The sequence below is a fragment of the Mus caroli genome, unplaced genomic scaffold (assembly GCF_978045245.1).
Source record: "Mus caroli unplaced genomic scaffold, Mus_caroli_1 scaffold_16, whole genome shotgun sequence".
In the NCBI taxonomy this organism is placed as follows: domain Eukaryota; kingdom Metazoa; phylum Chordata; class Mammalia; order Rodentia; family Muridae; genus Mus; species Mus caroli.
This window is the reverse complement of record NW_028227271.1, coordinates 9,628,865-9,655,010: the sequence shown is the minus strand read 5'-3', so window position 1 is coordinate 9,655,010 and position 26,146 is coordinate 9,628,865. Positions and strand designations below refer to the sequence as shown.

The following is a 26,146-nucleotide window of genomic DNA, read 5'->3' as shown; positions in this document are numbered from 1 at the left end:
CTTTCCGGGTTGGCTCCGCCCCTATATTCTCACCCTTAGCTGACCTGCCCTCCCTGTCCCACAGGGGGATATGGTGCCCCGGTGACCCGCAGCATCCCGATCCCAGGCAGTCTGAAGTCGCCTGGTGGTCCTGCGTCCTCCACTCCCGAGTCCTCGCCGGACCGTGGCGGGACGCCGATCGCCTTGTCCAGGAAGCGAGGGACGTCCGAGAGGAAGTAGGTTGTATGAGGAAGGGTGATCTCAAGCCACGATCTCTCCGCTGTCCTCTGTCCCGGGCCGGGTTGGTGATCAGTCGCTTCGCTCCAGAACCAGGAAATGGGCGCACTCGGGCAGAGGAGGCTTGGGGAGCCCCGCAGCCTCTGTGCGCTGCTCTGCCGCCGGGGTGTCTCGCTTGCTCGCTAAGGGGAGCATTGGAAGCTAACTGTAGTCAGACAGTCCATCAACAGGTAGAAGGAGAGGTAAGCACAAGACAGATTGAAAGCAAGAGAGGGGCAGGAAAAGCATTCCCAAGAGAGCAAGAAAGCACCATTAGCTTTCGGAATGGACACAGTGGCCCCAAAGCAGGAAATTAAAAAAAAAAAAAATCAGATTTTTTCCGTTTCTGGAAGTAATTCTTCAAGATGCATGTCAAAGAGCTCAGGGTTCTTTTATTCTATTTTCATGCTAAACATTTTTGCTTCTTATATGTTCCAGACTGGCCTGATCACTCAGGCCAAACTTGAGCCTCCCAGTCTTGTCTTTGTTGTGTTTCCTGTTCAAACAGAAACAAACAAACAAACAAACAAACAAAACTTAGGAGATGTCTTCACACTCTACAGTAGCACAGACTTCTGTTGCCTGCACTGCAGACTACATCCAGCAAAGGGACATTAGAGCCTCTTCGTACATCCAGGTACATTTGTGGAGCCCTCCTCTTAGCAGTATCTTCTAGCTTCTTTGTCTTTGCTCCCCTATTCTGTTGTCCTCTTAAGGCAGCTCCACTTAAGATATGAATATAAAGCTGTCTTCGTCGCTCTCTGGGCTCTGACTGTCTCTTCATCTCAAGTCAGAAGAAAGTCAAGTCTGAATCTTTAAGACCCTGGGAGTCCAATCCCTCCTCTCTGACCTCACCCACTTGTCCTTTTTGCTTGTCAGTGGAAGCCCTTAGGTCTCAAACCCAGGACAAACAGCTAACTGAGATGCCTGTCAACATATCAAAGCAGATGCTGGCTACCAGGTTCTCCCAGGAGTACCCCCTAGTCTCTGCTTGCTACAGGGCCCTCCTGGCTGGCACACCTGCCTCCTACCCTGAACTTCCCTGCTTCCCTCCCACAGCTTCTCAGGTCCCTATAGAACAGCCATTTGGCTATGACAGTCCCTTGGTGAGTCTCTCCCAGGCCACCACTCTTGGTAGGTAGCACCTCTCTTCCCCCTCGCCCTATTCCCTCTCACGGTGAGGCTCAGTCTGTCTGTGCCCACTCTGGACTCTTCGGGTAGCTGTCATGGCCTCTGGCTATGCTCTTAACTGTAATAAATCTTCTCAGACCCTCAGGAGCAACCATGCCTCACCCCTCTTTGTTTCTTTTTTCCACTCAGAAGCACCTCCAAGTTCCATGCCTTCTACTCATTTTTCCCAGAAACTTTCCCAGCAGGCACCTCACTGATGACTGTTCTCATTCCTGTGTCTTATGAGGCCCAGAGTGACAACCCCTTTTAAAGTCGCAGCCCTTTCTCTCTCCATCTGATACTGTCTTAATTACTTTTCTATGACTGTGATAAACACTATGACCACAGCAGCCTTGAGCTTAGGGGTCTAGAAGGATAAGAGCCTATCGCAAGTGGGGAGAAGGGAATTGGAGCCTACGGGCAGACAAAGTGCTTGAGATGGATCAGCAGCTGGGCTCACATATTGAATGATACGCAGGAAGCAGAGAGAGCACACCGGAAATGGCTCACGTCTTGAAACCTCAAGCCCACCTCCAGTAACTCCCTCGTCCTCCCAAATAGTCATGTGCTGGTTTGAATATGCTTGGCCCACAGAGTGGCACTATTAGGAGGTATGGCCTTGTTGGAGGAATGGTGTCACGTTGGGTATATGAGCTTTGAGATCCTTCTCCTAGCTACATTGGGAGACAGTCTTCTGTCTGCCTTTGGAATAAGATGTAGAACTCTCAGCTCCTCCAGAGCCTGCCTGCTGCCATGCCTCCTGTCATGATGACAATGGACTGAACCGCTGAGCCCTTAAGCCAGCCCCAGTTGAATGCTGTCCTTTATAAGAATTGCCTTGGTCATGGTGTCTCTTCACAGCAATGGAAACCCTAACTGAGACAAGTCACCTACTGGGAGCCAAGTACTCAAATGAGGGACAATGGAATCCCTCCTGTTCAAACCACCGCAGGCAGCATTTAACAGGCTGCCAAATGCATTCTTAGCTTGCTACGTTCTTCAATCATTAGAATAAAACTCCCCTGTGTTCTTGCCTCCTTTTTCTCCCTATTCTTCCTAACGTTTTATTTTTGAGGCACCTGGATTAATATTTGTCACAGATAGGACATGTCTTGGTGAATGGATGACATTATACATTTTAGTATACCCAAAGCGTTTTAGTGGCCACTAAAGTATGTCAGTGTTTAGAAATCGTGGACATCTCTCGGCATCTCAAAGGTGTTTTGGCAGATGCATCAGGAGCAAACGGGGCTGCTGTAGGGTGAGAGGCATTAGGACAGCTTGTGTAGAACATGGTTGTTTGGGTATGGGGGAAGTTCAGACTGCGTAAAAGTATAAGGAAGAAGTGACCAGGGGGAGGGGCCAGAGTGGGAAGAAACCAAAATTTCTTATATAGGAGGAAGCTTGCTGGGCTTTTGTTTTTGTGGGTTTTTTTTTTTTTTTTGTAGTTTGTTGTTATTATTGTTGTTTGTTTTGCTTTGCTTTTTTTTTTTTTTTTTTGGTCTGTTCCCTGTGTCTTTGGGCCCCATCTCAATCCATGAGCATTGTTCACAGAGGAGAAGGCACAAAGGCCACCCCTAGCAGTCAGGTCTAGTCTTTCAGAGCACTGTAGCAGCCAAGGAATTGAGCTGGTCCCAAAAAGGTGTTAAGCAGCTTTGACGTGTAAGTTTTTCTGAGCTCTGATGGGACAGAGAGGTTAACGGACTCAGAGATGGCGTCAGCCCAGCTGCTTTAGTTCTGAGTCCTGGAAACAAGGTCTAGAGAGGTAAAGAGGGTTGGGCTGGATGGCCCATTGGTCTCCCCAAGAGGTCAGAGGTCATCCAAGCTGATGGCCCAATGGTCTTCCCCAGAGGTCATCCAAGCTGCTCTCCAGTGCTTAGGGTTTCACTGATTCAACTGCTTCAAGGTGACAAAATGAGCGATGTAGAAGGGACCTTAGGGTGCCTCAAAGGATGATCTATCCCAGGAGCCACAGTAAAGCATAGCAGATAGCAGAGATCCAGAATGTAAGTCAGGAGGTGATAACTGTACAGCCATGAGGGGAGCATTAGGAGGCAGGGAGCACACAGTGGGACCAATCTGCTCACCTCATGCTATGGAAAGAGGGGTAGAGAGAAAGAGGGAAGGAAGAAGGGGGGAACAGGGTCACATCCTTCAAGGCATACCCCTAATCAGCCTTTCCATCTAGGTGGGTCTCACCTCCTAACCTTACCACCGATTCCCAATACCCCATGAAGTTAAGACCCCATCCATGGATGAATACATTGGTAGATAACAGGAAAGCCTTCATGATCCAAACATGCCATCTTCTGCCCCCGTCTCCGCCCCCAACACTACTATACTAGTGACAAAGCCTTCCAAACAAGAGCTTTAGGGAGATGTTTCACATCCAAACCATACCATACAACACCAGTATCTACAAGGTATAAGTCACATCAATGAATAAAATGAGTTTGGCCCTTCACATGGGGAGCTTACAGTCTAATGGCAGAGAAGGGTGGTAAACCAGCAACTAGTCACATGACTACAAATACATTGTACAGTGACGAATGGTTATTAGGTTGGGGAAAGTCAGCCTATTTAGGTGTGACAGTCAATGAAGGCCAGAGAGACATGAGCCCTAGCATAGAAGCCTGCATGCAAACATTCTTTTTCCTGTCTTATAGCTTTTATATGCTGTGCCATTTGGATATATGGCTCACGTACCCAAGATTAATTGTATTTTAAAGAATGAAAATGTATAGAAAGAAACCATTGAAAGAATAATACGAGTCTAGTCCTCTTGATTTATTGGAAGGAAAGATTGTTGTCTGCTGAGGATAAGGGACGGAGAAAGTGCCGAGAGAGGTATAAACATGGGAAATGGTGACCTAAGACAAGGAGAGAGAAGTCAAAGGTTAAGTGAGGCCCAGAGGCCCAGTGGAAGGGCGTGTTTCCATCAGTCTGGGCAGTAATCCACAGTACAAGAAACACCGGGAGGTGTCTCTTAGCTGCAACTCTCCAGAGTGGAATAACAGGAACCAGGAGGATCGAGCGAATAAAGGTATTATCAAGGGGGTAGCCACAGTGAGAGGCCACTGACTCTGCCTTACAGTTAACAGTAAATCACGCAGGTCTCACAGGCTCCAACCAGTTCTTCTCGTATGCTTCACAAAAAGTAGGTGGGCAGGACATGTCTTTTAATGCTATATAAATTAGCTTGGAGTTCTTGTTGTTGTTGTTTATTTATTTGTTTGTTTTTACTTTTACCAAAGATTGTTGGATAAAAATCTTTACTACTAGGTGCTTCATAGACGCCTCGGTGGTTAACCACTCTTGGTAGTGAGCAGAGGAGCCAGGTTCAGTTCCCAGCACCCACATGGTGGCTCAAAATCATAAACTCTAGCTCCAGAAGATCTGGGGCTCCCCTCTGACCTCTACAGGCTCCAGATAGGCACACAGTGCACAAACACACATGCATACAAAATACTCATACATATAAAATGAAATAAATACACCATTAAAAACATTTTCATAGTAAATGAGTACTAATTGAGATAAATAAATTCAAAGGTAGTGTACTGGCTGGTTTTGTGTGTCAACTTGACACAGCTGGAGTTATCACAGAGAAAGGAGCTTCAGTTGAGGAAATGCCTCCATGAGATCCAACTGTAAGGCATTTTCTCAATTAGTGATCAAGGGGGAAAGGCCCCTTGTGGGTGGGATCATCCCTGGGCTGGTAGTCTTGGGTTCTATAAGAGAGTAGGCTGAGCAAGCCAGAGGAAGCAAGCCAGTAAGGAACATCCCTCCATGGCCTCTGCACCAGCTCCTGCTTCTGACCTGCTTGAGTTCCAGTCCTGACTTCCTTTGGTGATGAACAGCAGTATGGAAGTGTAAGCCGAATAAACCCTTTCCTCCCCAACTTGCTTCTTGGTCATGATGTTTGTGCAGGAATAGAAACCCTGACTAAGACAGGTAGGTCTCTTGTTAATTTAATAGATTTGACTCCTGGACATGCTCCCAGGTCTCTTTCCAACAGGCTCATTGCCTTTTATAAATTTCACTTAAAAAAATATCCCAGTGTCAGGATGAAAGTTTTCCAATGTCTGTTTGTGGGGGAGGAAAAGGAGAGTCCTGGAGGGTGCTTAGATGCCTTTCAACAGGAGGTGGGTTGGAGTGAGAGCTGCTCTGTGCTGAGATGGTCAGATGCTGCATCTCATGCAATATAGCAGTGTATGATGGGTAGCTTCTAGATGCTGTCTCTGAAACTGTTGTAAAGTGTTGTTGTTTGTTTGTTGTTTGTTTGTTTCAAGACAGGGTTTCTCTGTGTAGCCCTGGCTATCCTGGAACTCACTCTGTAGACCAGACTGGCTTTGAACTCACAACTCAAAGACCCACCTGCCTCCCCAGTGCTGGCATTAAAGACATGCGCCACAACCACTCGACTGACTTGTTGTAAAGTTGTAATTGGAATCTTTCATATTTCAGGTAGAAGATGAACAAGCCATTGACACCATCGACGTACGTACGCAGCCTTAATGTGGGGATCCTTAGGAAGCTGTCGGATTTTATTGATCCTCAAGAAGGGTGGAAGAAATTAGCAGTAGCTATCAAAAAGCCGTCCGGCGACGACAGATACAATCAGTTCCATATAAGGTAAGTCCTCCTCCCCCATCACAAAAAGGATGCAGGTGTGACTACTGTCTAACGGGACAGTTTAGAAGGTGAACCTTTCAATCATGGTGGTGATATTGGCAATATGTAAGTGTTTGTATATAGAATTTTTGCTAAAATTGCCAGCATGTCTGAGCTAGAGGTGTGAGCCTGCAAATGTGTTTCTGAGCTAGAATCCAGCTCCCCGTCTTTGTTCTAGTTCAGTTTGTTGGGCCAAGAACAGTTTACTCTGCTTCGGGCTTTGCATGTCCAAACTGAAGAGTCAGAAGGCTATTGTAAGAATCTAATGAGATTTTAGAGTTTACACTTTGCAGTGTGTAAGGATGAGTGCTCATGCGTCCTTACTCACCCAGGATTCTTGGATCTAGGATTTTCTAACAGCTTCCTGTAGTCGCCTCTCTTACATCTCTCCTCGATTCAGCAGAAAACACAAGTTTGGATTTTAATGTTGTACTTTGTTCTGCAGTAAAACGCAATGTCAAGTTTTGTCTTACACATAATGAAAAAATTAATTCTTCCTAATTTTTTTTTAATCAGTCTGGTAAAGTCTCTAAAGCCTGGGCTTCCATATTGACCTTCCAGCAAGTGTCTGCTCCCACGAAGGCACGCATTGTTAAGTACAAGGGGAAAGCTGTTGTGTTTCATAAAAAGATACAAGAAGGAAGGAATATTTTTGTTGGAGGTGCGGTATGGTGTGGGGGAAGGGTGTGCGTATGCGGGCCCATGCTGAGGCATTCCTTCCCCCTTAGAGACCAGCCATGTGACACAGAATAGAGTTTATTTAGGGCATGGGGAGGGGAGTTGAGAGAAAGGCAGAGTGGGGAAGGGAGGGAGAGTAGAAAAGTGGAGGCAGGCCATGAGCATGTGGAGAGAGATGGGGGAGGGGAATGGGGAAAGTGGGGGAGCAAGAGAGAGAGAGGAGGAGGCATGAAGCCCCTTTTACAGTGAGGCAGGCACACCTGGCTGTTGCCAGGTAACTGTGGGGTGGAGCCTAGACGGAATGCCAATGAAAGTTCAGCTTTCAAACTTGAACACCAAGTTTCCAAGGATAGTTTGTTGTTATTTCTATTAAAACAAAAGGGGGCTTGCTGCAGCAGTCATTGTAGAGAGAAAGGACTCTGGTGAACCACACAGTGCCAACACACTGTCCGGAGGCAGGAGTTTTGGAGATAGCAACATGCATCCACCAGTGAAGACGGTTCCCACGGGCTCATCAGGACCCAAAGGTTACAAGTTTTGTCCACAAATACGATATGCCTCCAGGAGGAGAAAGTTAACTGTTGCTAGTGATAGGGTCTCCTGAAGCCAAGATTTACCTCAAACTTGCAAGGCTAGCCTGGGACAACTGATCCTCCAGCCTCCAGCCTCTAAGTGCTAGGATGGCAGGTGTGCACCAGCTTGAGAGCGGTCCGGGTCTCAAGAAACCTGAAGCACATCCCGTTATCCAAGTAGTCAAGCTCTGTGCCACCATTTTGTGTCTCTGGGTATGATGTAGCAGGAAGAACACATTACTTCCTGTGTAGTTCCTACTACCAAAAAAAAGTTAATCATGATTGAAATTACTAATTAAAAAGTAGTCAGGTAAGTGGAGACTGTGAGATACAGACAATATAACTGGCCTATACTGTAGGGTATGAAGAGAAAGAGGGGCTGGGAGGGACAGAGAGAGATCAAGACAGGGGTGGGGGGCTGGAGGGGGGGAAGAGCATTCAGAAGAGTGCAGATGTGGCCAGAGGTTACCAATTGGCCAACTGGTAAATCTAGATGGAAAGTAAGTTGTTCACTGTGCTATTCTTTCAAAATTTTTTATTAAGTTTGCAAGTTTTCCAAGTAAAGGCTTTAGAAGAGAAATAAACTGAGCTTCTTGGTTTTCAGTATTACTTTCCAAAGCTAATCTTAAACTTTGAAGAATTGAAATTAAAAAAAAAGGATGCATTCCCTTCTATTTAATTAAATATAGTTAAGATCTAAGTGCTGGGACATTTTGCTCAATGAAACAGACATGCATTTAAAACCATCCAGCTGGAAGACTAACCATGTAGTGTGAGGTGCATGTGAGACATTGCAATAGAGCTGAGTGGTTTTAAGTACATGCTTTGATCAGAAGAGCTCTGAATTTGGATCTGAACTTGAGTACATTCGAGTGTGCCGTGTGGCTCACAACTAAGCACTCCACCCATCCCAGCCTAGCAGCCTCAGGGTAAACTAGTAACATTAGCAGACTGTCTCTACAGCTGGTTGTATCCTGAAGCTCTCTGAGTAAATACTCAGGAAATATCTGGTAAATAATATTAACTGGTTGGGTTTCATTGACACATGTGTGTATGTATGTGATTGTGTGTGCGTGTTAAGAATACATGCTTGTGGAGGCCAGGGGTCAATATCAGGTGCCTTCCTCGTCTCTCTCCATCTCATTCTTTGAGACAGAATATCTCCCAGAGCTTGGAGTGTACCAATTCATCTAAACCAGTGGTTGTAAAAGTAACTTTTATTCTCCAGATGTAATTGTCCTCTCAGAGGCTCAGAGCTAAAAAAGCTTACCTTTTCTGGCTCTTTCTGAACTTTGGCTGGCTGATTAAACTCAGCTATCCTAGCCCAAACTCCCCTCCAAGCTGACTGATTCAAACTGGCTTCTCTTGCCTTCTGACTGAATTGCTCTGCATGATGTCAAACTACCTCTGGCAAACTGTTCTAATCTTCTGGCTCCTTTTCATTCTCTGGCTTATTCTTCACCTGCAACCTGTCTCTGTAAAACTGTCCAGATAAAACTACCTTCTCTCAGTCTCTGTCTCTCTGTCTCTCTGTCTGTCTCTGCTTCTCTCTCTCTCTCTCTCTCTCTCTCTCTCTCTCTCTCTCTCGTGTGTGTGTGTGTGTGTGTGTGTGTGTGTGTGTGTGTGTGTGTGTGCGTGTGTGGGTGCTGCTCTCTTAAGTAGCCTCTCCTGTCTGTTCTCTGGAGAGTTAGGCGTATCCTATCTCTGATTCATTCTGTCAGATCTTTCTCTGATTCATCACTTTGTCTGTCCCTCAATTAGACATCACTTTCAAACATGGGTGCTTCTTTCTACACACCTTACCTTACCTTCATTGTTTGGGATTAAAGGTGTATACCAAGGACATGTCAATATTCCAGCCAGAGGGATTCGAAGTGTATACTCCTGCAGTAGGGATTGATGGCGTGTACTAAGGGAACATCAAGCCAGATCACACAGGCATGGGAGGTCTTTGCATGTGATCTCTTGACAGAGCAGCCATATTGCTGGATTAAAATTCCTCTACTAGTGACTCTCAACCTTCTTAATGCTGTGGCCATTTAATACAATTCCTCCTGTTGTGGTGACCCCCAACCATAAAATTATTTTGTTGCTATTTCCTAACCCTAATTTTGCTACTGTTATGAATTGTAAAATACCTGCTATGCAGGATATCTGATGTGTGACCCCTGGAGGGGTCACAACCCATGAGTTGAGAACAACTGATCTAGACTAACTAACCAGTGAGCTTCAGGGCTGTGTCTGTCACTGCTTCTACAGCCCGATATTACCGCAGGTGCCCTACACTGGCTTCTTTTTCATGGATGAGGGGAATCTGAACTCAGGTCCTGAGGAGTCTTCACACTGGCACGGCAAGCACGTTACCAACTGAGCTATCTCCCAGGCCCAAAAGTTAACTTACTTTTTAAAATGAGATGTTTTATTTGATTCTATGCCTCTGCATGCTTTGCCCGTGTGTATGTACGTACACCACATGTGTGTCTCATGCCTCTGGAGGTCAGAAGGTGGGATGAGATCTAGAACTGGAAATGCACATAGTTGTGAGCTGCCATGAGGATGCTGGGAACAAAACCCTGGTTCTCTGTAAGGACCACCAGTACTCTTAACCACTGAGCATCTCTCTGGCCCTAATTGTTAACTTGCTGCATAATCATCATCTTCATCATCATCATCACCATCATTGGCTCCTTTTGTGCTGTCTTTGCGCCTTGTTGGTGTCTTTACTTACTCTCTCTCAGTGCCTTTCCTTCCCTGTCCTCAGGAGGCCCAGTGACACAGTCAGAAGGGGATGTGAGGTGCAGGGATCATCACCTGTTTTCGTAGGAACTCTCCTTGCGTACTAGCCTTGTTTCTTGGTTTTCAGGAGATTCGAAGCCTTACTTCAGACCGGAAAGAGCCCCACCTGTGAACTGCTGTTTGACTGGGGCACCACGAACTGCACAGTTGGCGACCTCGTGGATCTACTGGTCCAGATTGAGCTGTTTGCCCCCGCCACTCTCCTGCTGCCAGGTAAATGGGTGTGTCCATGGCGTGAACAGCTGCCTGGAGTGTCAATGGCAGACCCAGAATCGTTTTTACTCTTTCGTGTAATGAACAGACCCGACATTGAGTCTGCTCCTTCTTCCAGCTCTGCTTAGCTTTTAACATTCTGGTTACCACATGCTGTGGACCATGCCACTAGAGTGACAGATGCTCAAGGATTGGTCCAACCCCATCAAAGTCGGGGCAGTCTTCTGCCGGGGGAGTTACTTAGGGGGATGAAGAAGTGGCCTTTAAGGATTTATTTTTTGAGACATGTCTCTCTCTCAACCCCATTCGACTTCACCTTGACACAACTGTCATCATGGCTTCCTTACACTGCACCCACTATTAGGATGGTTCTGCCCTCCTCATTACCACACTGCTTTCTCCCTTTGACACACTGGTGGGTCGAAGCCATTACTGTGTGAAGAACCCGGTAGAATTCTCGTGGGACGTGTAGATTCCTGGACTCCATGCCACATGTCCTTAATGGGAGTCACAGCAATGAGTTCATTGTCAAGGATGTTCTTTGTATCCCCCCACCTCTTTGTGTGTGTGTTTGTGTGTCAGTGTGTTTGTGTGTCAGTGTGTGTATATCAGTGTGTATGTCAATGTGTGTGTGTGAGTATGTGTATGTGTGTGGGCCTGTGTGTATGTGTGTCAGTGTATATGTGTCAGTGTGTGTGTGTGTTTGTATGTGTGTCAGTGTGTATGTATGTTGTGTGTCATTGTGTGTGTGTCTGTGTGTGGGCCTGTGTGTATGTGTGTCAGTGTATATGTGTCAGTGTGTGTGTGTTTGTATGTGTGTCAGTGTGTATGTATGTTGTGTGTCATTGTGTGTGTGTCTCTGTGTGGGCCTGTGTGTATGTGTGTCAGTGTGTGTGTTTGTATGTTTGTCAGTGTGCATGTATATTGTGTGTGTCAGTGTGTATATGTCAGTGTGTGTGTGTTCTGGGTGTCAGGGTGTGGGCCTGTGTGTGTGTGTGTTTGTGTCTGGGTGTGTGTCAGTGTGTGTATGTGTCTGGGTATGGGCCTGTGTGTATGTGTGTCAGTGTGTGTGTTTGTATGTTTGTCAGTATGCATGTATATTGTGTGTGTCAGTGTGTATATGTCAGTGTGTGTGTGTCTGTTTGTGTTTGTGTCTGTGTGTAAGTCAGTGTGTGTGTATCTTTGTGTGTGTCAGTATGTGTATATCAGTGTGTGTGTTCAGTTGTTCGTTCTTGAATCTCACGTAGCCCAGACTGATCTTGAACTTACTATGTAGTCAAGACCAAAGCTGAACTTGATCCTGTTGCCTCTACCTTCAAAGTGTTGGGATCACAGGTGGGCACTGCCATGCCAGCTGGCTCTCTCTTCTTAAATGAGTAATGTCTCCTCATTCCCCAATGGCTCTGGACCACTTTTGTAGACAAGTGTCACTCTGTCTATTCATTTTTATCACAACCAACAGCGTCTAACTGGGGTATCTTCCTGTATTTTGTGAGGATGCAGGGCCAAGGTCTGGAAGCCGTGAGCTCCTCTTTGTTGTAGTTAGGGGTTCTCCTGCTGAAAAGAGACAACATGACCACAGCGACTCATATAGGGGAAGAACGTTTATTTGGTGGTAGCTTACAGTTTCAGAGGTTTAGTCCATTGTCATCATGGTGGGAAGCATGGTGACACACAGGCAGATGTGATCCGGGAGAGGTAGCAAGAGTTCTACATCCAGAGCAGCTGGCAGCAGGGAGAGAGACAGAGACAGAGACAGAGACAGAGACAGAGACAGAGACAGAAATTGGGCCTGGCTTGAGCATCTGAGACCTAAAAGCCCCCCCCTCCCCCCAGTGACATACTTCCTCCAGCAAGGCCACACCTCCTAACAGTGCCACTCCCTCTGAGCCTCCGGAGGCCATTTTCATTCAAACCACAACACTGTTTTTTTCACACAAACTTCTTTCTCACACCAAAACTGTGTCTTCTTGCTCGACAGATGCCGTTCCCCAAACCGTCAAAAGCCTGCCTCCTAGAGAAGCGGCAACAGTGGCACAGACACACCAGCCTTGTCAGGAAAAGGACAGGACATCCGTAATGCCTATGCCGAAGCTAGAACACAGCTGCGAGCCACCGGACTCCTCAAGCCCAGACAACAGAAGTGTTGAGTCCAGCGACACTCGTACGTAGCACACTGCCTATCCCTTACCACCGATGGATCTGCCACTACGGCCATTTAAAGAAAACCTCTCTCTGTACAGCGGGCCAGGGCACAGTGGCAGCATCCTTCCATGTTTCCTTTCTTAGAAGTTTATCAAGTGCCATCTGCTTTGCGTCCGCCGCTATTCTTTCAGTGACTTGAGGCAGCGGGACATGCGTACAGACACAATAAGTAAGACAGAAACCAAGTCTGTAGGGGCTGTGCACTCGTGCTCCCAACACTTGGAAGGCAGAGGCGGCGAGGCCAGGAGTGTGAGGGCAGCTTCATCGGGACAGCAAATTCAAGGCCAACCAGGTCTCTATGAGACCGTGTCTCAAAGCTAAATATATAGAGAAGATAATTAAAAAGATAATTAAGTGTGACTAGTGTTTTGGGGGAGTAGACCAGACTTAGTCAAATAAGTATTTTAGGTGGGGGTAGAGTGTTTGATATTGAATCACTAAGGGAAATTGTAATGAAGGTTACAGCCTGTATTTCATGTGAGTGTGAGTGTGTGTCTGTGTATCTGTGCACTGTGTGTGTGTGTGTGTGTGTGTGTGTGTGTGTGTGTGTGTGTGTGTAATCTTCACGTTGAGCAGATGTCAGTCACGGAACACACGTTTCCTTGGGCGAGCGCCTTCTCCTTGCTCTGTCGATGCCGCAGGGTTCCACAGCTTCTCGTTCCATGAACTGAAGAGCATCACAAACAACTTCGACGAGCGACCCGAGTCCGCCGGAGGCAACCGGATGGGAGAGGGGGGATTTGGAGTGGTGTACAAGGGCTGTGTGAACAACACCACCGTGGCGGTGAAGAAGCTCGGAGCGGTAAGTCATCTTCCTTCCTCCTCTCAGAAGCAGCAGCCAGCCACCCTCCCGGGATTCATTATCCCAGTGATTACTCTCTTCAGGCGGACCAGCCCTAAGCCGGTGCCTCTTATCACATAGGAACCAATGGAGAGTTATGACGCCGACCCCTAGGAAAGTGTACAGACACAGACATAGAATCACCTATGATGGTGACAGGTTCACCAGGTGACGTTAGGAAGCCTTCCACTGCAATGCCTCATACATAATTTAGATTAAGAATAAGCTACTGAGGAAATTTTATCTGAATACATGTGTAGGACCTGTCCCATTTAGAAATATGTTAGGTGCCAGTGAGATAGCTCAGTAGGGAAAGGCACTCGCCAGTGAGTCTGATAATCTGGGTTTGCTCCCTGGGACCCACACAGTAGAAGAAGAGAACTGGCTCCTACAAATTGTTGTTGTTCACCTGTGTGTGTGTGACACACACTAAATAAATGTAATTCAAAAAATATTATATATATTCATATACATATATGCATATATGTATATATATGTGTGTATACATACACACACACACACACACACACATATATATATATATATATGACAGTGTTTCTCTATCATCTTGGCTGTCCTGGAACTCATTCTGAAGACCAGGCTGCCTTGGGATTCATAGAGATCCTCCTGCCTCTGCCTCCTGAGTGCTGAGATTAAAGGTGTACGCCACCATGCCCGGCAAAACCAGTTTTTTTTAAAAAATACATATTAAATACATATTTACAATATGTAAATTAAAACATATTTACAATAAAATACATATTTTTAAAAATACATATTATAAAAAAGGAGTTTCCTTGTCTGTCCTTGGTTACCGTTTCTATAAGGGTTTTTACTTGTAATGATTGATTAATTATGTTATCAGTCTGTCATTAATATCTCTAAAACATCAATATCGAGCATGTGTAGCCAGCATAGGCATCCCTATGGCGGTCCATAAGTGGACGTAGGATTTGATTCTCTTTTCCTGCTCACACCTGCTTCCGTCTGCTGCTTACACAGAATCCTTTTTAAAGTTTCTCCGTGATGAAGTTTTCTATTTCACAGGAAGGGCCAGGCCTTCCTCTGGTGTGAGTCTGGATGTTGGCAAATGGTTGGCCTTTAGCTAAAACCAGTTGGTGTAAAAGGTCCCAACCTCTGTTTCCTCATCCCTGGTGCCTGCAGCCGTTGTCCCCGGCTCCCCTACAGAGCCTCTCCTTTGCCAAGATTAGCTCAGTGGCTTCCAAGGTCTTGCTATACGTAGTAAACGCCCTGAGTATCTGGGTTGCTGGAATGGCTTCATCTCACCTGACCCCACCTTCATGTTTCTTATGTCTGTCTGTCCCTCTTACTCTCCTGGTAGCTCCCTATCAGATTGCCAGAACCAAGCACGCAGACCATGGCAAGACACTGTTTGTCTTGAAACCCAGCCCTGTATGAGCTGGGCCAGCACTTGACCACTGAGCTACCCCCCAACCCTCTTAATGTCTCACTTGGAGCAAAGAGCAAGTTGCAGAGGCCACCCTTGAACACATTCTTCGAGCCAGGCAGGCCTTGAACTTGATGTTCTTGGGCCTCAGCCTCCCATGTACGTGGACGTACATGTCTACACTACCAGACCTGGTACACCGTGCGGTCTTAAAGTAAGCAAGTCAGCCGAGGACTCTCTCCGGAGCCCCCTTCCAGGCACGAGGCTATGGTTCCATGTCACAGTCTATATTTGTATTTTCACAGATGGTTGAAATCAGTACTGAAGAACTAAAGCAACAGTTTGATCAAGAAATTAAAGTAATGGCAAAGTAAGTGTTGATTTTCCAGCCTGGCCTGGGGAGAGAGCACGGCGTAGGGCGAGGGGCCTGGTTTCCCCATAAAGTGCAGATGCAAGTGTGTGAAGGCACAGGGTTGAAGCAAACACTATGGATTCTCTCGTTACATGACCACATAGTCTCACATGCCTGCAGACTGAAGGCAGTCAGTATTTTAAATCAGAACAGAGTTACATAGGATTCAAGTGTTTTCCATTATCAGGGTTTCCATTCCAGGAATTCCTGATAGATCAGTTGTAGTGATTTAAGAAAAAAAAATTGTACCATTTAGAATTCCAAGAATGATGGCACACTCCTGTAATGCCAGTGCTTAGGAGGCTGAGGTCGGAAGATTGAGAATTCAAGGACATCCTGAACTCCATTGCAAATCCCAAGACAGCTGGAACTATGTAGGAAGACCCTGTCTCAGAAATCAATCAATCAATCAATAAATAAATATTATTTATAAAGTGACAGACCCTCAGAGAAGTTAAAACTCGTAGAAAACTAGGGAAATACCATATGCAAAAATGTTGAGAGTATATTAATGCAGAGTCCTTCAGACTCCACCCAGTAGGGACTAAGTTGATACATATTGTGAAGGTTAATGAAATGAAACAGGTGAGCTCCCATCTACTTTATAGATAATAGAAACTCAGCCACTATCAACTATTTGTATTTTTAAAAATGCAAATTCGGCAGAAATGGAGAATTTATTGATTTAACTTACACTTCTGAGAGTATTCCTTTTATGCAAGAGTATACACAATTATAGATGGATCAGAATGAGAAAAATGAGTAATGGGACATCTCTCATGTGCCATGTGTGCTTCAGGTATTCCTTAATTCTCACAGCATCCATGTTGCGTGACACTGTTACCCAGTAGTACCATGTTCTGTATGCAGGGGAGCCTGAAGCTGAGGTTGTCGTCGTGCCATGCACCATATGTCCAGGAGGTGGCAGCACTATGCTTTCTGATGAAACCTGTGCTTTGTAGCTCTGCAGTTTTTATAACTCATTTCTCTCAAGTGTACCAAAAAACCTGGACTGTGGACAAGCACTTGGTTAAAGATCATAAGTAATGAAGTTAAATGTGAGTGAAGATCGTTTCATCGTTCCTACAAAGCAGTGCCTCGGGTCTGTCAGAGTTTTGTTACATTAGAGGATTCATCCACGTTCCAAGTTTCCAGATCTTGCAAATGCCCTGAGCAGAGATGGGCATCGGGGCTCGTCCTGAACTAACCTGTCTCAGGTTCCACTGATCTGATCAGATCAATCCGTGGCTACAGAACTGGGAGGGGTTCGTTTACAGGAAAGAACCGACACTGCCAACAAGCGAGTTAGCAAGTTACGAACATCCACCGTATTACACACGATATACATGTGTCTAGTTATATAGCCACAGGCAGGTATCTCCTAGACCTTTCTGATAAAATTCTTAAATTGAATAACCACTGCAAATATTTACTGCAATAGTTTTCACCGGTACGTCTCCTGCCACAGGTGTCAGCACGAGAACCTGGTGGAGCTGCTCGGCTTCTCCAGCGACAGCGACAACCTGTGCTTAGTGTACGCTTACATGCCCAACGGGTCCTTGCTGGACAGACTGTCCTGCCTGGTAAGACGCTTGGGACAGATTGTCTCTCTTTCTGTTCCTGTATTGGACTGCTAATGTTCCCATCTGGTCAGGACTTACACCACATTAAATTAGTATCTTTCTGGTTTCTGCAAAATGATGTATTTCATGTGTGGACCAGTATTACCCATTTAAGATGCAGACGCATCAGCCAAGGCTAGATGTTGAGGATGTTGTGGTGTGTTTTTGTATTCAAGCACGATGTTCAGAATCCATTGAATATTATTTGAGAGGGTTTATTTTTGGCAAACTTTAAAAATTGGGTCCCTTTATTGGTTGACAAAAAAAAATACTATTAGGTGTTTCCTCTGGATCTTTTTTTTTCCACCTAAGCAATTGTTTCAAATCAGTTTGTTTCTTCTCAAGGATGGTACTCCACCGCTTTCGTGGCACACGAGATGCCAGGTTGCTCAGGGGACAGCAAATGGCATCAGGTTTCTGCATGAAAATCATCACATTCATAGAGATATTAAAAGGTAAGTCTACCGTCAGAAATTCTGGGAAGCCGTCTTTAGAGAATACTTCCCTCTCTTCTTTCATTTGCTCTGTGCATGTGTGCTTTGCTCCCCCCATCCCTGGAGAAGCCCTTTGCGTGGCAGACACTTGTGATCCCCAGTGTTCCAATGTCCACGACCTGCTTTTCCTGATTCACCTTCAACCTCCGTGGATATTTTTAGCCCCCCTCCCCACTCTTGTTATTTATCTAGTTGAATATTTACCTGCTAAATGCTAGACATTGTACGTGATAAGGCTGTACAAGATAAGGTTAGCGGATGTAGCTCCGAACAGAGTTCAGCGTCAGTCAGATAATCACAAAAACAATGAGCGTTTCCAGTTTTAATGTAGCGCTCAGTATTGGTATAAAGAAGGGATTTTTGAAAGAAGCTATGTTTAAGCTGAGACCCAAACGATGAGCTGGAAATAAGAAAGCACAGTTTGAGGGCTGCTATATCGAAAATAAGGAGAATATTCTGGAAAGAATAACCATATAGGGCGAAGGGTAAGAAGGGATGTGAAGGTGTGGTGAGTCACGGGAAGTGAGATGATTACAACGTGACTGGCGTGCAGGAAGTGGCAGGTAGAAGACTTGAGAGGAATTTAAATAGATGACTGAGGACCCTGGTCCTATAGCGCCTGGCCAACAAAGACAAGGGTCGGATGGTAAATGTAAAAAGATGCTGTTGAAAGCTGTAAGGCAACAGCACCATATCCAAGTGTGGGGAGTCACATCTAGGGTGGAGCAGTTTAAAACCACGGGTAGTTAATCTTGATAGACACAGTTCACAAGAGCAGAAGTGGGCAGACAGGAACAACGAAGATAACATGTCTTTATCTCAGCTGTGGAGGGTCCAGGAAAGGGAGATTTTCAAGAAGGACCTCTGAACTCACAGCATCCACAGTTGCATTCTGGGAAGGACTATGGTATGACTACTTTAATAGAAAGGACTGGAAAGGGCTAGGCAGGGGTGTGCTTAGGAGAGGTGTGTATGCTGAGTTTGAAATTCTTTTAAGGTACAGAAGTATAGAGGCTTAGCAGACAGTATGGTATATATAGTCTGAGCTGAACATAGAAGTGTGCATAGCACTTGTGTGTTCCTGATGCATGAAGAATTATCATGCAGTTAAGAGAAGATACAGAATAAGGGCCCAGGATTAAATCCCAAGGACTCCTAAGACATAATCCCCAAGCAAAGTGGGGACAACAGTCCCCAAAAGACACCCTAAATAAACTATATGAACACATAGGTAGATGAGAGCCTGCTGTACATCAAGTGTTGAAGTGTACCATCACCAAAATGAAGAAGTTTGCCAAGAGGGGTGGTTAGAAGAAAGGTAACTCGTTGGGTTAATACCACGCAGGTCAGTGGTGACTTATGGAGAACCATTTCCAGTTAGGAACTGAGTTAGAAGCAGGGTTGTACAAAGGAGAGAGTGGAAGGAAGAAAGCTGGGAGGGGAATGTAAACAGACGTCTTATGATATTTCGTGATATTGTGACACTTGAAGCAGATATGTCATTTAGGAAATATATAAATATATGTGTGTGTGTATGGATATATATATATATATATATATATATATATATATATATATGTAGAATACACACACATCTCAGGGATTTTGAAGGAAGGACAGGGGAAAGATTGCAGTGGTTTGGCTCGAATTTTGTTCCTAAACGTACGGAGAAATGTTAGGAGAGGAGTTAAAAAGTTACCTGAGAGCCGGGTGGTGGTGGCGCACGCCTTTAATCCCAGCACTTGGGAGGCAGAGGCAGGCGGATTTCTGAGTTCGAGGCCAGCCTGGTCTACAGAGTGAGTTCCAGGACAGCCAGGGCTACACAGAGAAACCCTGTCTCGAAAAAGACAAAAATAAAAACAAACAAACAAACAAACAAACAAACAAAGTTACCTGAGACTCATCTCAAACCCTGACACAGAAAGACAAATATCCCATGCTCTCACGCATTTCTAGAGACCTATCTCAGGGAACTTGGGAATACAAGAGTGGTGGATACAAGGCAAGGAGGTCAGGAGGGGAGACACGGGCGCCATTAAACAAGGCTGAGCCATGGCTTCTGCATCCTCCTCAGCTCAGTAGAACTATAGGCTGTCTTAGCCTGTGTAGCTGTGAGAACACAGACTCCCAGCACATACAAATGGCCGGTGACATGTAGAGGCTGACATGTTCCAAGTCCCACGGGACTCTTACACACTGTGGACAAGACTGAACTACCATGGTGTACTACATAAGATGTCCAAATATACCCCCAGTGGAAATTAAATTACTTCCCCCAAATGGTGCTTTTGACTTAAGAATATCGCTCGGTAGTAAAGCCACTGCCTAGCTTCAGTGAACTGTGGGGTACTTGGTCACCAGAACCACTAAAAAAATTTTTTTAAGAGAAAGTGCCATTCGGAAGGCTTTGTGTGCTGTTACTAGTAAATAGCTATCCTTGGCATGCTGAAAATGTACCTCCCTTAAGAGGAAATTTTATTATGTCTTTATTCCCTTCAACAGCTCCAAGATAAGAAAGGAGAACAATTATTTTTCTCTTGCTGTCATCTGAATAATTGACTGATTTGAATATATTTCAGTCTTCTCTACTGCACATATAAAATGACACACAATGTGACATGTGTGTATATAATATATAATATATAGTATGTGGAATGTATGATATATATACATATGTGTATATATATTTATATAAATATATATATATATATATATATATATCACATTATATACCTCTTCCTAAGAACCTATTGGACATCCTAGGTAAGAAGAATGTTTTCCACCTTCAATTTTAATTTCTTTTCCAGTGCAAATATCTTACTAGACAAAGACTTTACTGCCAAAATATCTGACTTTGGGCTTGCACGGGCTTCGGCAAGGCTAGCACAGACGGTCATGACCAGCCGCATCGTGGGCACAACGGCTTATATGGCACCAGAAGCTTTGCGGGGAGAAATAACACCCAAATCTGACATCTACAGCTTCGGCGTGGTACGTGATCACTGTCTTTATTGTTTGGCGCATATTTTATAGTGTGTGTACATGCACATGCCACAGCATATGCACGCCAAGAGCCGGAGGGAGGGTAGCTTTCGGGAGCCAGTTCTCTCCATCCACCATGTTGGTTCCAGAGATCAGACGCAGGTCGCCAGGCTTGGTGGCAAGAGCCTTTACTTTGCTAAGCCATCCTGCCAACCAATGATCATTCTTTTTATACTGTGATTTAAATTCGAATATTTTAGTGCATGCGTCTCTTTTTTTCCTCTCCTATATAAATATATAAACTATTCACACTAGCCTCTGGTGACACCAGAAGGTTTCTGAGTGATCCCCAATATGTAAAATGTTTGAGTGGATTTCTTTTTTAATGAGTGCAAGAAAACACTGTCTCACCGTGAATCCAAAGGAACCTTAAGCTGAGCCCGCGCACAAACTCAATCGTCACCTAACGTGGATCTCTTTTCTCTTCCCTTTTCTGTCATTTTATCATCTAACAACCAGAGGCAAAGAATGCGGGGTAAGATTAATGAGGCTTTCTCTTCATCTTTGTTCTCCAAATAGGTTTCGTTTGTGGGAACGTTACTCCACCTAATAGTAAGGCGTGGGGTTGTAGAATGTGGCTACTGCTTAGAAAATATGATTCTCCCGCGGGCCCTGTAAGACATAGAGCATGCCAGGCATGGTGGCGCACGCCTTTAATCCCAGCACTCAGCAGGCAGAGGCAGGCGGATTTCTGAGTTCGAGGCCAGCCTGGTCTACAGAGTGAGTTCCAGGACAGCCAGGGCTACACAGAGAAACCCTGTCTCACAAACAAACAAACAAACAAACAAACAAAAAAGGCCTAGAGCACAGAGCTCCCAGGACAGATGTTGAGTGGAGCTTCTTTGGTCCTTATATCCTATCAGCATCAGTGCTCCAGGCCACTGGTTAGCCCAAGAAAGCCTCCCTTCGCAGGTTTAAATCCCTGGGCTCAGTCCACGTGCCCTTTAATCTCTGCTGATGTCTCCAGTGTTTTGCTAATGGATCCATTTGCCTTCCTAGGTTCTGTTGGAGCTGATAACCGGACTGGCGGCTGTGGATGAAAACCGTGAACCTCAACTACTGGTTAGTAACTCCTTTTTGCCTGTCTGCTCCTCTCTTGCCTTTATGGTCTTAGATACATGTGGGTAACTCCGGCACACAGGAATAGCATTTTCTGACAGAATACTGGCTCCGTGGACTGACACACTGACAGAGCGTGATATATTTCCAACCTTGGGTTTACCGGGCTGTATTTGTGAAGCTGAAAAGGTCATTCAAACAGTCTTTGTCCCAGTGTCTTTGTGGGCAAAAGGAGAAGAAAGCTGTAGTTTATTACTTTCCAGTTTATTACAATCTGTAGTGTACGGGCCCTGGGTAGTGAGACTACTTGGAAGTCATGGGGCAGGGGGTGGGGGGGAACATAGCTTCTGTTTGCATCTGCATATGAATATAAATGCCAGTAGAAGCTCTTTATTTCACTGTGGAGAGTTTGACTTGCAGAGTTAAAACACTCCCCTCCTGCACTACCATTTCCCACTTCTAATTTGTACACTGAACATTCGATTGATAATTTGTAAGTAGATGAGTTAAATGGTAAGTAAACTACAGATAAAATATGCTGTGTCACATATATATGTCTATAAAAATATCTAAAGATACATATCATATATAAATGTTTCTCAAAATTAACAACTGTATTCCTTTTATTCTAATTTATTCACAGGCCCTAATAGAGCAGAAGAGTATGAACAATTCAGACAGTAGATATATACTAGATCGTGTCCCAGAATTAGGGTAGACCATCAGAAGGTTTGACTTTCTTGTTCAGTCTTGGCACCAGAGCTGAAGACATGGCTCGCTCAGCAGCCAGGAGCTCACAGGGTTTTACCAGAGGCCACAGTTTAGTTCCCAGCACACATGTTAGGTGTCATGCAACTGCCTGTCACCCCAGCTCCAGGGGCGGACACCCATGACCTCCACAGGCACCTGCACACTTGTGCACATGCCCACATAAAGACACACACAGATACAAACGGACAATTAAAATAGAACTTCGAAATGACAGCCAAAGTCTTAGTGTGAACACTAACCTGAGTAAACTGTAGTATGTGAGACTGTTACCAATGTCCACCCTAAAACAAAGACGCCCATGGTCTGCTGGGAGTGTAATGTTAAAATCATGTATGTAATATATATATATTACATGTGTATATATATATAACATATGTATATATATGTAATATATATGTATATATATATTACACGTGTATATATATATTACATATGTATATATACATATATATATTACACATGTATATATATACATATATATATATGTATATATATATACATATATATATACATTGGAAGATATTTATGAATATTCTCGTGGTATTCAATTTTTTTTTAAATGGCAAATCAAAAAGTTAAGTATTACATTAACCAGAAATATAAAATTCTCTGTCCCATTCATTGCTGGAGGTCAAGAGAGAAGCCTGAACCGGAGATGTTCATGTTTGAGCTATTCATATAAGGACATAAATAAAGTTCGGGGTGGGGACTGGATTAAGACCATAAACATGGGAAATGCAGAGGCCAGTGAGATGTTCAGTGCATAAAGGTGCTACCAACTAGCCTGAGTTCAGTCTTTTGATCTGAGAACTGATTCTTTCAAGTCGTCCTCTGACCTCCCACCCATCCCCAAATGAATAAATAAATGTAAAATTGTTTTCTTATAGGAAGTATTTAGAGGTGTGGACTGGTTGGTAGAACTCTTGCCTGGCTTGCACAAGTCCCTCCACTGGATCCCGAATACCAAAAAAGCAAAACAAGCAGAACCTCTCAGGACAAGAGGAGAGATACAGGATTGGGGTGATAACCCTTGCCTCACCAAACTGGGCTTCTGTTTTAGGCAGGCTTGCCTATAGAAAGGCCTACTTACAGCTGCCTAGACCACTCTCCCCTTCAGAATGTGTAAAAGCCACCACTTTGGCTCAAATCAGAACGAAACACGGGATCTCTGTGACTCACAAGTTTGCCCAGCATCATTTAATAGCGAAAGTAGACAAATCAGGAAACATTGTACCTTTGAGTGCAGCATGGTTAGAAAGCCCTAAGACTGTAACGGAAACCCAGCTAAGAGCACTCTGTCAGGCAGCCTTCTCACCATTGTCTGTGTGGTTTCACAATCCATCCCTTTTGGAAGAGTTTTGGAATGGTACATATCACCCCTCACTCATAATCCTTTCTTTCAATACACGTTCTTTGATTTACTACAAAATATATAAAATATACAAACCGGGTCTCTCTCTCTGTTTTGTTTTGTTTTTCGAGACAAGGTTTCTCTGTGTAGTCCTGGCTGTCCTGGAACTCACTCTGTAGATCAGGCTGGCCTCGAATTCAGAAATCTGCCTGCCTCTGCCTTCCAAGTGCTGGGATTAAAGGCGTGCGCCACCACACCCGGGTCACAAACCGGGTCTCTTAAAGTAAAAGAAATATAATCTCTTGGTAGAAGTCCAAAGTCAAAAGTCAAGACCCTCTTGAGGGCCCAGGGAAGACGATTCCCTGCCTCTTATGGGTTCTAGTGGCTTCTTGTAGCTTTGGCTTATAGACCTGTCACTGTGGTCTCCACTGCTGGTGGTCACATTGTCTCCTGGGTCTTTTTCTTTTCTTTCATTCATATATATATATATGTATATATATATATATATATATATATATATATATGTGTGTGTGTGTGTGTGTGTATGTATATGTATGTATATGTGTGTGTGTGTGTATGTATATGTATGTATATATGTGTGTGTATATATATACACGTATGTATATATAGATGTGTGTATATATGTATACACATACACACACACACACATATGCATACACTTGGCATTGAAGTTCGAGCTCAGTTGGATTAACCCAATGTCTTAGTCACTGTTTTATTGCCCTGATAAAACACCATGATCCAGGCAACATATAGCTAAAAAGGGTGCATTGGGACTTAAAGTTTCAGAGTCTTTTGTGGCAGGGAGATACAGTAGCAAGTGGCGGGCATGGTTGCAGGAGCAGGAAGCCGATGACTTGCATCTTAAACCACACAGGCCAAGCATAGAGTGACCTTGGGAATGGAGGAAGGGCTTAAGTTCCCAAAGTCTGCCTCCAGTGACTCACTTCCTCCACCAAGGCCACGCCTCCCAAGCCTCCCAGCGAGCACCGCCAATTGAAAAACCATTAAGAGCCTATAGGAGCAGTCTGTTCACAGCACTGCACTCCCGCTTCCGAGATCTACAGAGATCTTTTTTTTTTTCCCCCCACACGTGGTCTATTTATGGACTCCAGGAACCAGGACACAGACATACACAGATCCAGGTTTCAAACACCTTTCAACCTTCCGTTCAACCCACAACACCATCCCCTCCTCATTCATCTCCCGATCTCCCGGTCCTTCTTTTCGGTTCATCAGATCTGAGTCCCTGTAGATAAAGACAGGGTGCCTGGATCCATAAGGTGGAATTCCAATATCAGACACACATCAAGAAGCCGATGACCCTGCTGGCAAACGCTGCCAGCAAGAGTGGGAGCAGCTAGCTCACCGCAGAAAGGCAAGAATTATAAAGCACCCGTGCAGGCTCATACATGAATAAAGCCAGTAAATCTGTAAATGTGTGCCTATGTATGCATTTCCTTATGTAACATCTGACCTGTATGGCTACAATTCCTGATGAGCCTACCAAAAAAAAAATACTGAGATAAATCGAAATAATTTACATTTATCTTCCGATTTCTTTAACTTTGAAGGGTTTAACCAAGTTTTGATATTGTTTTCAAGCTGGATATTAAAGAAGAGATTGAAGATGAAGAGAAGACGATTGAAGACTACACCGATGAGAAGATGAGCGATGCGGACCCTGCTTCGGTGGAAGCTATGTACTCGGCTGCTAGCCAGTGTCTGCATGAGAAGAAAAACAGACGGCCAGACATTGCAAAGGTATTCACTTCCGAATCCACCTACACAGCGAGGGGTGTGGTGCGTTATCCTTTACTAAGTAGCCATTTCAAGACATCTGCTTAACCTGGTTCTTTTGATCTCTTTCTTTCTGAAAGGTTCAACAGCTGCTACAAGAGATGTCTGCTTAAAACTAATAAAGTAAACATCTTTTTTTTTTTTTAACTTCTCGTGGACCTGGAGACCAGAAAAGCACTTTGACACTGAGCTGCATCACCTACCTGTTGTTTGCATCTGTTTTTGTTTTCCTAAACGTGCTTTAACATGGCAGCATAGTGCAATGTACTGGTTAGTTAATAGATGCGTTGGCACTGCAGCCAAAGTGATGGTTGCATGGTAGCACGTGGCCCCGCCCACCTAGTATGGGGCTCATGCTCCACAACAATATCACCAAACTATAGTGAACTTAAGATTCAGGAAAACAGCACTGTGCTATACAGAGACAATGGGGTTGTTTGGGGGTTGGGGGGAGTGAGACACGGTGTCTCTGTGTAGCCCTGGATGTCCTGGAACTTGCTCTGTACACCAGGCTGGCCTTGAACTCAGCAATCTGCCTGTCTCTGCCTAGTGTGTGTTGGGATTAAAGGTGTGTGCCACTCCTGTAAAGCTTTGGACCAGCTCTTAGCTGCCTTAAGCCTTAGTGTTGGCTTTTGATTTTGGGTAGGAACTTCATGCTCCTGTAAATAGCTCCTCACCTAGGTTCCTGTAAGGAACCTCTCTCCACTGCTCCTGTAACCCTAACTAAACTCATTGGTTCAACAATGTAGACATGAGTGGAATCTA

At 44.8% G+C, this 26,146-nt stretch overlaps 1 protein-coding gene across 3 annotated transcripts; it reads left to right on the top strand.

Annotated features, from left to right (window-relative positions):
• Positions 1–19: 19 nt before the first annotated feature.
• On the top strand, positions 20–26,146 carry Irak4 (interleukin 1 receptor associated kinase 4). 3 transcript variants are annotated; one of them, XM_085831606.1, is made up of 12 exons: positions 20–219; positions 5,897–6,060; positions 10,213–10,358; positions 12,340–12,522; positions 13,205–13,365; positions 15,118–15,182; positions 16,693–16,807; positions 17,192–17,301; positions 20,148–20,331; positions 21,382–21,444; positions 25,187–25,345; positions 25,462–26,146. In XM_085831606.1, the coding sequence occupies exons 2-12, from the start codon at positions 5,900–5,902 to the stop codon at positions 25,492–25,494; spliced, it is 1,380 nt and encodes a 459-aa protein (XP_085687732.1). In that variant the 5' UTR covers positions 20–219; positions 5,897–5,899; the 3' UTR covers positions 25,495–26,146. The 3 variants fall into 3 exon arrangements, with proteins under 3 accessions (XP_085687732.1, XP_085687734.1, XP_085687733.1); XM_085831608.1 differs by lacking the exon at positions 25,462–26,146 and adding an exon at positions 20,842–20,857 and having other exon boundaries at positions 25,187–25,347; XM_085831607.1 differs by lacking the exon at positions 20–219 and adding an exon at positions 585–892 and having other exon boundaries at positions 5,893–6,060.